The sequence below is a fragment of the Monopterus albus genome, unplaced genomic scaffold (genome assembly GCF_001952655.1).
Source record: "Monopterus albus unplaced genomic scaffold, M_albus_1.0 scaffold65.1, whole genome shotgun sequence".
NCBI lineage: Eukaryota > Metazoa > Chordata > Actinopteri > Synbranchiformes > Synbranchidae > Monopterus > Monopterus albus.
In genome coordinates, this window is record NW_018127945.1 from 1,822,229 (window position 1) to 1,834,533 (window position 12,305).

Sequence of the window (12,305 nt, forward strand, 5' to 3'; positions counted from 1 at the left end):
TAAATGCAAATACAACAAATGAATTAAGTGGAAGTAAAAAAGCAAATATTCAGACAATTGTTCAACAACTCAAGACCGTAATATAAAAAGGAAATGGCAGACTGTTATTTTGTATATTTTACACTGGACCTCTTTGAATTCAACTTACAGTGAACTGTGGGTGACTGTGGTAGAGCAGTCGTCTCCCAACCGGAGAGTCTGAGATTCAAATCTTGGTGCCTCCGTCGTTGGGCAAGTCACTGAACCCCCAAGTTGCCCACAATGGTTAGAGCCGTCAGTGTGAGTTGGCGCCACCGATGGCTGCCTCAGTCCTGTACTGGAAACAAATTCCTTGTGTGTAACATACATGGCCAAAAAAGGTGATTACAGTATCCTTATTACTTGTCACTGACCAATTCGGGATTGATGCTGCTGAGAGAATGTTTTATTGATGGAAAAGCTAAGACTGATGGAGTCTGTTCTGGCCAATACTATGTTAGGCTTCATGCATTTTATTAAAATGAGTGAGAAAAGGAGCAGAGAAACTGGAGGCTAGCAATAAAAAACACATGGAAAGACAAACAGAAACATGAAATACAATCACAAGCTTTACAGTTTATGAATGAAAAGGAAAACTGAAAAAAGACATGGAAAATGGAAAGAAGGTAATGACCTTTCATTACCTTCTCCATGCAGATTCTCAGTCATCCAGGTCATCATAAGCTAAAAAAAACTTAGAAAAATCAACTGGACTAGGTTTTTAGGTCGAAGACGTTTCTGACTAACCTGTCTGTGCTTAGGGGCCTAACCTGTGTCTGACTATTGGTAAACATTAGATCCCAAGACTTCGGAGTAGGCAGAGATGGAGGTGTGGTTAAAGTCAGATATTATAAGACACGACTAATTAGGGTTGGAGATAGGTTTAGGTTATGTTAATGTCGGAGGAACCACATATCAATGGGGAACTAGTGGGGTAATATAAAATGAATGCTGAACGTATTGGTGTAGTACCGTTCTCAGTCGCTAGGGTGTTGGAGAGAATGTTAGTGCAGGGGATGGACTTGATGGAGAGGAGGGCCATCACACCTATTTCAACAATCAGTTCCTCAGAGCACTGACGGCACAGAGAGTCGGGAAACCACGTTCTTGTAACTCGCGGCTTCCTCGTGGCGACTCTGAGTGCGTCCGTCTTCAGATCACACACCGGAACGAGAGAGAAGAATAGCCCGGCGGCAAAAGGAGAGAATCAGCAGACACGGAAGCTTTGGGTTTCCCGAGTGAGAAAGTAAAAAAGGATAAACTCATTCAAAGATGTCTGGGTTAAAGAAAAGAAATTCAAATTACTCCGCGGACCGGGAGGAGGACAAGCAGGTTATGGAAAGGATGCTCCCCGCAAGCAGCGGCGGGGAAAAGGGCTGCGACCAGGGTGGAGCATCAGGAAGCGACGGAAAGAGCCCAGAAAACGCCACCGGAGAGGAAGGGGTCACCCTAAAGCGGACCATCACATTGGTGAACGGTGTCGCCATCATCGTGGGTACCATCATAGGCTCTGGCATCTTCGTAACACCGACCGGCGTGGTGAAGGAGGCCGGCTCGGTAGGGCTGTCTCTGGTTGTGTGGGCAGTGTGCGGGGTCTTCTCCACCGTGGGAGCCCTCTGCTATGCGGAGCTGGGGACCACCATCACCAAGTCCGGCGGGGACTATGCCTACATCCTGGAGGTGTACGGCTCCCTGCTGGCCTTCCTCAAACTCTGGATCGAGCTGCTCATCATTCGCCCGTCCTCGCAGTACATCGTCGCTTACGTTTTTGCTACCAACCTCCTCAAGCCCCTGTTCCCCGAATGCCTGGTGCCGGACACCGGGGCCAAGCTGTTGGCCTGCCTCTGCATCCGTGAGTACTCGATCCGAGGCGATGCAACTTTAAGCACAGGTGTGTGTTGGGTTGTGGCACCCGAGTGTGCCAAAACCAACACACACCTGTGCGGCTGAATGAAGGCACACAGACACACTGTGCAGTCTGGGTTACAGACGAGATAATAACTTTGACTCCACACGTACAGTAAACATGAACATCCTCAGTCCTGTACCTTACGTGTGCGATGCCAGTGAGACACGTGTCGCAATCGCATACATTCAAGCGCGCAGTCTCAAACGCACGTGGTGAAAGATGGCACGTTGTTACATCAGCTCGATACTCGCGGATCACCAGATTGTCTCATTATGTGATACTCATCACAAACACAATTTATGGGAATTTTATTTACGCATGTGTTCGTTTACACTTAATATTTAGTGAACACGTTTCCCTGTTTTGTTCTTTGTAATATTTATTTATTGTAATGCTGTATTTAGGGTCCATCAATCTCGTTATCCTGTAATCAGGGAGAAGTTAACTACATCTTTAAACTAGCTGTAACTAGATTTTACAGGAGCATGCTTTATAGTTCAATTATATTCATATTTGCATAGTGATTCAAGTAGTTAAATTATTATTTGCCATTTTTGTGTAGTTAACTAAACAACTTTGGGCCAGAAGAAAGAAATTATCATTTATTTTTATAGGCCTATATGAACTTTAAGAGGCTGCTCATGTGTCCTATAAACAAGAGATCATGCTCTGACAAGTAAAAAAAAAAAAAGGCCTGTTGTTTAAACCAGTGTTCAAGATGTTCATACTATTTAATAAGGTGCAAGCTGAAGTTAGTTGTTAAGATTGCATAAGACAGATGTTACTGTACAAAACTGTCAAGTAGGACAACAGGCATTTTCTTTGATTGAGTCTTAGCAAGATTAACTCTGGATTATTAGCTACTTTAGCCTGTTAGTACCAGTCTCTTCTTGTTGTCTTTGACCACTACAAAAACTACTGGCCTTTCACTTAATTTCTTTCAGATTACACAATTACACTTGACATAACATTGTGTATGCATGTATTTTGTTGTGTGTGTGTGGTGCCAGGCAATAACCCAAGTAACTAATCTGCAGATGGACTGAGGGCTAAATCCTGACTGAGGTCACATGACAAGGCTGTGGACCCAGAGGATCTGTTATCTGTGCGTGTGGTGAAGGTACTGCAGTGGGGTACCTTGTCAGGGTCACTGCAGAGTTCAGTCATTGTTCCATTTGACCTGTTTCTGGAGAATTTCTCTAATTGAATCAGTGTGTTTTTGTTTTTACATACATGCACATGCCCAAGTATTAGCCTGTTGTGTGTGTGTGAATGCCAGTGTGAGTCTGGATGCCAGTGTGTGCAGCCCTCTACTGTACTCGAGTGCTCTCTCTTTGTCTTGGTTTCTATAACACAGAGCCTCATTGTGCTCTGCCTCTGTCTTGCTTTTGTGGCCCCAGCCTGATTCAGGAGCTTTGAATGGACTTGCTGCTTTAGTTAATCATTTTTAATGGGGTCCAAAGAACCAAATAGCTGTTTAATAACAGACCTGTCTCTCTCTTTCTCTGCAGTCTTGTTGACCTTTGTGAACTGCTACAGTGTCAAAGCAGCCACCAGGGTGCAGGACTTCTTTGCTGCAGCCAAGCTTCTAGCACTCGGCCTCATCATCATAATTGGCTTCGTCAAGATTGGCCAAGGTACTATACCCCAGCACACCTACATACACACAAATACACACATTCAGAGGTTCCTGTTAGTGCCAGTGTTCTAGTTGTTTTGATCCTGAAAACCCTTAAAGAGCCTGTGGCATGCTCATTTTGCTTGTTTTCAGCCATTTAATGTTTAATCTTGGGTACCTCTAGATTAGCTTGGCATCCCTCATAACTCCAAATAGTGTGTAATTAGAGAGCCCATATTTTAATTGGCATAATGCAGACATAGTAATTTCTCCAGCCCTACAACAATTCTCTCTAACGTTACAGAAACAAGGCATTAACAGACATGCATCATGTTTTTTAACTTACTGTTACGTCCCACTAACATCACTCCTTTTCAAGTAGCTCCAAGGTTGGTAAATCCAATCTGTGGTTGCTGCGTCTTCCCCCACATGACCACATGCAGTCTCAAAGTAGTGAAATTAATTCCAACAGGTAGCGTAGCGCAGATAATAACATCATAGCTCGTTAATCTGCTGGTTAACCAGCAACACATCACATGCAGCAGACACACTGCCCTCAAGCAGTCAAAACAAACAGGTACAGGGGAATCCAGTGTTGACGAGCTGATCATTCACCACAGCGGGGGTCTTCACAGGCTGGCTGCTTGTAGGTTAGACCTGGCCAGGTAAAACAGTGAATCCCTGTACAGGAACACTCCTGGACATGCAGTAACCTCAGGCCCTGTATTTTTCTCCACATCCTCTGGTCATAGTGCAGGCAGCATTGTGACATTTGTGAGACTTGTGTAAACCGAGTTGCTTCTATGCAGAAGGCCTGATAATACTAGAAAGATAATACTAGAAAGAACTGGCAAAAAATAAGGTGTACATATGTACACCTTATTTTTTGAGCTTTAGGTCATGTCTAAGATGATAATTCACCATTGTAATATTGTAGATAAGTCAAAAAACAAGGAAAAACATGCCATGAGCCATTTAAGTTTCAGACCACACATGCCATTATAATTTGAATCAAGATTACTAGTGGTAATTTGAGTAGCATGTTCAAAGAATTAAATAATTCACCTTGATATTAATTTATTCTTGCATAAAGCTCAATTTACAAACCAAACACAAAATAACCACAATTAAAATTGTCAATCTTTAATGTGGTTTTTCAAATACACACCCTTAGAAGATAATGATCCTTGCAAAATTTTTTTTTGTTTATATAGATGCCAGTAAAGCAGTATTTCTTTTAAATTACACCCAAAAATCAAACATACAGGTGTATAAAAATTGGCGTAGCTTCCTGGACTCAGGCCTCATCAAGCTCACAGGATGTTGTGAAGTGTGGACAGAGATGAGATGACAGAGCAGAAGAAACACAAAGGCCATTAAGTAGCTCCCTTCATTTGGAAATCTACCCATTAGCTGCCAGAGGTCTGAGTCACACAAAGACTAGAGCAGAACAAGCAAGAACTTGTGTCTCAGCCACTGAAGGAAGGGATGTCTCACATCCATCTGACCTTGTTTACTCAATCCCTCTATCCACCCATCTTCTCCTTGCATCTTTTTAGTGGGCAGGACTAAGATGTGAGGAAAAGATGGCTGTAATTAAAGGAAATGGCAAGGCCATGCAGCTTTATTAATATTGCTCCTTTCATACACAGAGGCAATTCAAAGTGCTTTACATAGGCAAAAACAAACAGTAATGGCATAAAAAAAATAAGCACTGAAACCAGAATAAAATCAGTTAAGACAAAGTGAAGATAAAACATTGTTAAAATAAGATAAAATACATAAAATTAAAATAAAAACAAATAGACAAAGTAAAAGGTCTAAGGCTATGTTGCCCTGAATGCAACAGATGAAAGAAAGGGTTTAAGGGACAACGTGTCAGTTTGGTCCCAACATCTGGTCTTCAGAAGGAGAGAGGAGGCGGAGAGGGTGACTAGGTGACTGGGGAGGAGGGAGAATTGGGTGTGGATGGAGGCACAGGGAAGGTTAAGAGTATGAGTCCCCACTTTTGGTGGTTGGTTGGGGAGAGATTGTTTCTCTGAACACTGATATCTCTCATGTTTTAAAGTCTCCCTAGGCAGGCCCTGCAGTGGTGCTCCTTCATGATTTCTAACATGTTATGTCTTCTTGGTGTTTTGGCTCTTTTTGTCTCTTGTCCTTGACAGAGGGAACAGATGAGTGACGCAGAACGTAAACAAGGTTTGAGATAAACAGTTTCACTCCTGACTTGTTAAGTCAAATTCCATCTGCCCAAAGAAAGACCACAGAAAAAATGATCAAAGAAGTGCACTTTCTGTATGTTACATGCAGTTGAGAGCCATCTCAGTAGATCAGTAAAAGTTTGCTTCAGAAATTCTGGTCATTGTTTCATGATGTCATTGAGCCCAACGTGCACTGTTTTTTACAGGCAGGTGTTTAGCCAGAGATGTCACTGTCCATATCCATTGAAAAACAAACAGTATGTCACACCTGACTTTAACACTAGTCAAGCTCAACCTTGGCTTTGAAATCGAGCAGTTCTCTTGACAGTCTCAGTTTTAACTCAAACTGCAACACCAAAACGATACCTGCAGGAGCTGAAAGCAGCTGAAACCACAAAAAATGTCTTGGCTACCATACAAAGACTTGTCTACATCCACTGAACCTGACACAGCAGTATCACTAGCAGGGCGCTCCATTCATCGGCAAGACAGGAACAGAGACTCTGGTAAGAGCAGAGGAGGGGGTCTATGCATGGATATTAACAATAGCTGGAGCACTAATTGTAAGATCATATACATTCATTGCTGTCCTGACCTGGAAGCAATGTCTGTATTGTGTAGACCCTTTTACCTGCCATGGGAACTCTCTGCCCTGCTCATTACTGCTGTGTATATATACCACCAGTTGCCAGCGATGGCATAGCTCTCATCCTGTTGCATGATGCTATAAACAAACAGCAACAGGCTTATCCTGAAGCAGTGCATATAATTGCCAGTGACTTTAATCAAGCATGCTTAAAGACAGTGCTCACCAAATTCGTACAGTATGTACATTGTGCCACCGGGGGGACAAAAACACTGGACTGTGTATATTCTAACTTAAAGCATGCATATAAAGCAGTGCCCCGACCACAACTGAGTCTGTCTGACCATCTCTCACTGATCCTAATCCCAGCATACACCCCGCTGAATAGACTGACCAAGCCTGGAGCAAGGACTATAAAAAACTGGCCAGCGGAAGCACCCACTTGCTTAGCTTCAGGATTGCTTTGCACATACAGAGTTGAGTATTTTCGAAAACCTGGACCTTGAAGAATATACAGAGACAGTGTTGTTTTACATCAAGACCTGTACTGAAAATGGGACTGTTAATAAACAAATCCAGGGTTTATCCCAATCAAAAACCCTGGATGAACAATGAAGTACAGTCTCTTTTGAAAGTGCATAACTCTGCATTCAGGTCCAGGGACAAGGCCCAGTACAGTGCAGCAAGGGTTGATCTGAGGAAGGGCATTCTGACATAGAACAACCCATGGCAGGTGTGGCAGGGACTGCAGCATCTTACCAACTGCAAAGGCAAGACCCTCTGTGCCTGTAAATGCCAGTGCAGAGCTGGCAGAGGAACTGAATTGTTTCTTTGCTCGGTTTGTGGTCAGCTTAATAACTGGAGGAGATGAGTCAGCATTCAGGTATGAGGTGAGGGCACTGTCCAAGTGGTGCGTAGACAACAACTTGTCCCTCAGCACCAGGAAAACCAAAGAAATTGTGATTGAGGATCTTTCCCCACTTTTCATCAACAGGGACAAGGTGGAGTGGGTCTCCACCTTTAGCTTCCCGGGGACTACCATTTCCCAGGACCTCTCCTGGACAGAAAACACCACAGTGGTAGGCAAAAAGGCAGACACTACACTTCTTAAGGATGCTCCACAAAACCGAGATGTTCTATTGCTCCACCATTGAGAGCGTTTTGACATACTGCATCACTGTGTTGTATGCTGGCTGCTCTGCTGCAGACAAGAAGGCACTTCAGAGGATTATAAGAACTGCTGAGAAAATCATCAGATGCCCTTTGCGTTCTCTGGAGGTTATTGCTAGCTCATGATGTCTCGGCAGTGCTAGGAATTTCCTAAAGGACAATATGTACCCTGGACATGAACTGTTGCCCTCCTGCTCTCTGGAAGGAAATACAGGTAGAGTGGATCGTTGCCTAACTGGAGGATTAGCGGTTCGATTCCCGGCTTGTCCATTCTACGTGTCAAGGTGTCCTTGAGCATGACACTGAACCCCCAGTTGCTCCTGGTGATGTCACTGGTGTGTGAATGCGTGAGGAGTGCGAATGGGTGAATGGCCAAGTAGTGTGAAAGTGCTTTGAGTGTGCTACAATGCATAGAAAAGGGCTATACAAGTATACGACCATTTAGCATACAGGCGCTTGAAAAGCAGGACTTAATAGACTTATAAACAGCTTTTATCCTTGGGCTATTCAAATTGTGAATGCTGTTAATTACAACTGTGTGTAATAATTTGATACCTTCACTCAGTATTTTAATATATATAATTAGAAATAATTTATTGCTTTATGTTTGTGTGGATGTGGTTATTCTGGCCGTGAGATTGGATATTTTAGATTTGATGTTTTTATATTGCACTGATCAGATGTGGCACATCTAATTTCATTGTACTCATGTACAATGACAATAAAGTATAAAGTAAAGATGGAGCCGAGGGAGGAACGTTGGTGAGGCTAGAGAGAAGGTGGGGAGAAAAAAGAGATCAGTTAGAGGGAGTGAGTTGGGATGGAGAGAGGCTGGCATTATACAGAGAGAAAGGGCATGAGTGGAAGAGAGAGATGTGTGTGTGCCTATTGAGAAACTAGTTTGCACTGGCAGGAGCAGGTCTAGAAGCTCAAAATATAGTTTTAACCCTGTTCTGTTACATTTTCTCCAGTTTTATGTCAACTAAACAGAATCAGAATCTGCTTTATTAGCCAGATGTGTCGGACACACGAGGAATTTGACACTGGTACATCGGCTCTTAATGTGTATGTACATATCCCCATGCAAGAGGCAAGTAAACAGTAAGCCAGCATAAGGCTGTGTAATATAACAAAATAGCAGTATTAACATCAACAAATAGTGCAAACAATGCAGAAAAAGCAGTATAAACAGGCAGTAAACAATGCAGACAGACAAAGGAATGTTCATTGAAATGAGATAAATAGGAATAAAAATAGAGTACTTAGAACTAGAGACCTGTACAAATCTATAGTCTGTACAATGTATATTTACAGGCTGTTGTCCAGTCATACTTTCGTGGGTCAAGTGTTCATCAGAGTGACAGCCCGGGGGAAGAAACTGTCTTTGTGCCAATAAACAATAACAATTGTATAAAAAGCAGTATACTAAGAGTGGGGGAACTTTCAGGAGTTGTGAGGTAAGATGTTAGACAGAGGGTACATCTCATGTCTCTTATAAGGACCATTGTTTCTCACTTGCTTCTTTTCCTTGTGTCTTAATCCCGCCCATGTAAGATGCGAGGAAAACGTGAGGAGAGAGGACTCGAGGAAACGTGTTATGACATGAGATGTCCTTTCCTCAGATCCTTCTTCTGAAGTGTCCAGTCACCAAATACTATCCAGTCACAGATACACACAGCGTCGACGTTCTGATGACGCTACTTGTGTGTATCGGTTCTGATGCTTTGTTGCCTTTATGTAACATTTATTTTAAGACTAATTGTTCTTTGTTGCGCCGTGTGGAGTGGCAGCAAGTTACAGCAGCTGTGTCATCGTTGTGTTCTGTTTTTATGAAGTTCTGTTCTTATGGTGGTGTCTGTCCTTATGGTGTTATGTTGGTTGTTCTCTATTGCTGCTGTAACACAGAAATTTCCCCACTGTGGGATCAATAAAGTACCCACCTACAGTACCTACCTACCTACCAACTAATTTCAGATAAAGAGGCTTGTCAGTTCACAATAACTTCTGCAAAGGATGGGCTTCTCTGCAAAGCATTTTTCCTCGTTCATGGCTCCTCCAGCACCATCCTCGCTCTTCAGAGCCAATATAAGAGTCATCCCCGGTCAGCCTGAAAGTCCTTCTGGGTCAACCGAGGATGTAGGAATGATTTTATAAGAGACATGAGATGTACCCAGAGAAACCCTTAAAGGCCAGGTGGAGATGTGGAAATCATGACGCAGTAGGGGTTTATAAGTAGACATGGCACAGACACAAGGTGTTACATTATAGCATTTTGTTTGTCTTAAACACATACAACTCTGAAGGCAAGATAACCACAACAACACAATTGTCTAGTTTAGATGAACATGCATGTCAAGTATTACTATTTTATTGGCTTGAGATACAGATTAAATATGGTCAACTCACAGCAGTCTGCTCTTTTTTTCTTTCTTAATTAAACCCATTTTAACATTGAGGATGCTAATATCAATGCACCTGATGGAAAATTTGGGTGTTGGCATGAGCAGAGGTGGAAGAAGTAAACAATTTTAATTAAGTTGTCCTACTGTAAAACTGTTATAAGTAAAAGTCAATTAGCAAAAAATGTACTTACCCAGGCCCCAGAGACCCCCCCAACACTGAGCAGCACTGGCCAGACAGAGGGAGCGGGGTCTCAGGAGACTGTGGTCCCACATCTGTCTCTGCTTATATGAAGGGTACAACCTGAGACAGTTATTCAGATAGGCTGCTCAGTAATCAGGCATTTTCCCACAATCCACAATAGTTTAGGACTACCCCTGCCAGTACCAACACTGCCCAGGGCTGTTGGTTTAGCAACCGTTGCTATGTCTGAGAATGTGTGCGCACACTGTTCTGTCAGGAATGTGGCACAGATCCCCATGAAGCAGACACCTGGAGGTCCGAGGAGAGGGGCTGCAAATATAAATCCTCAGAATGGCTGAGAAATTAAAGTAATACAACTACTGTTGCCCTTCCACCACTAGCGCCGTCTCCTCTTGCCCCATTGATTTGTCTGCTGTGTGATGTATTCTTGCCTGAGGTTGATCCACAGAATAATGCCAGTCTGGGTCAGTTATTGACCATCCCACCCTGCCATAACCCCATTATATTCTGCTGTTGCTCACACTAAGATTTAAGCTAAATATTTCTCTTTTTTTCCCCCCACCAGATGTTTTATTTATTGTATTTTCATTTACTGTGGTACATCTCAGGTCCTCCAGACTGGCTGGATAACTTGCTTGCAATAATGCAGACAGGGGGAATTGTGTTTATTTTTTGGTTATTAACCCAAGTCTGTCTCGCTGTTCTTCCTTCATCTTCTCCAGGTGAAACAGATGGTCTTCTTCCAGAGAATTCTTTCAAGGGGTCCAAATATGAGTTTGGCAGCATTGGCCTGGCACTGTACAGTGGTCTATTCGCCTACGGTGGCTGGTGAGTTAACACATCAGCATACCCGTGTGATCAGGTTGCAAGCCACTGTACTGCCTGTGCACTATACAATTTCCTGTTTAGCATCAGACAGTAAAATGTTAGTCCTTGTCAAAAAGCCAAGTACTGGAGGACCCAAATGCATGACAGAGATGCGACAGAGATCTATTGTGGGGATAAATGAAGGAACAAGGCAGCTCTGTGGATGCAAGCCATTTTCACACATGAAACATGAGGTGCGTCAGAAAAGTTCCAGGATTTATTACAAAAAATGTATACAAACTGCAAGTTTTCCCCTTTGAAGTAATCCCCCTCAAGTCTAATGCACATTTCCATCCTAGTCCGCCACACCTCCATGCACTGCAGAGAATTCTCCTGGAATTCTCTGCAGCTTTATCATCACGGCCCTCTTGATGGCTTCAAGTCTGGAAAATGGGTCCCCTTGATGACCCCTTTGAACTTGGGGAAAAGGAAAAAAAATCACACAGAGCCAGGTCAGGTGAGTAGGGAGGTTGCTTCAGCACGGAGATGTTCTTCTTGAACAGGAACTGCCGGATGCTCAGGGCATTGTGAGCCGGCATGTTGTCCCGATGAAGCAGCCATGACTTGTCCTGTCACAAATCTCACCTCCTCTCATGCACAGAACAAAACAAACGGCACAGGATCTCTGAGTTTTCCCCAGCCAGACCAGAAACTTCGAGTTGATTCATTGCTCTGTGCTCATTGCTTGATGATTTAAACTTGAGTAGCTGTTAACAAGAGCATCTGAAAAAGCATACAATGGCTGCAGAGAGCTGAGATTGCAGTTATACACACCCCAGATATTACGTCACATGGTGACGCAACTCGCTAATCCCTCATAGCTCACACAGCACACTCAGTCCTGGAACCTTTCTGACACACCTCGTATGTCCACAAAATCAGGCCTGGACTTTGTTTAGAGTTGCCTTTTCACACATGTAGCATGCAGTAAGAGGTAGTCCATGTCAGACATGTTCTCACCTGCTGGAAATACGGTGTTTGGTTTATGCTAGGGGGACGTGCCTGGGTAGAACACACAGGAGGCAGGACATAATGCATTCATGTAGCCAGTTTGTATTTTGGTTATAAACAGCTGAGTCTTCCTGTTCCTTAAATTTGTTTCATGCCCTTAACATCAGAAGTTCAATGTTCAAAGTTCAAAGTGTTTATTTTGTCATATGCACAGTTAGGAAACATGTTTCCCTGTACAATGAAATTCTTACTTTGCCGTCCGCATGAATGCCACAAAATACAAATGAAATATAAAGTAGATAAATAAGTAACACAAAATCTAAGGCACTTTAAGCAGCAACAGATGCAGCAATATAATAAAAAATATATAAGAATATGACA

The 12,305-nt window shown here is 43.0% G+C and overlaps 1 protein-coding gene across 1 annotated transcript in view; it reads left to right on the top strand.

Annotated features, from left to right (window-relative positions):
• The first annotated feature begins 985 nt into the window (after nucleotides 1-985).
• The window catches only part of slc7a5 (solute carrier family 7 member 5), a 24,350-nt gene continuing 13,030 nt past the window's right edge, over nucleotides 986-12,305 (top strand). The window contains exons 1-3 of the mRNA XM_020604311.1: nucleotides 986-1,870; nucleotides 3,439-3,564; nucleotides 10,829-10,934. Coding sequence (XP_020459967.1) covers nucleotides 1,291-1,870; nucleotides 3,439-3,564; nucleotides 10,829-10,934 — 812 coding nt within the window. The 5' untranslated portion in view covers nucleotides 986-1,290. The remainder of the gene's footprint in view (nucleotides 1,871-3,438; nucleotides 3,565-10,828; nucleotides 10,935-12,305) is intronic.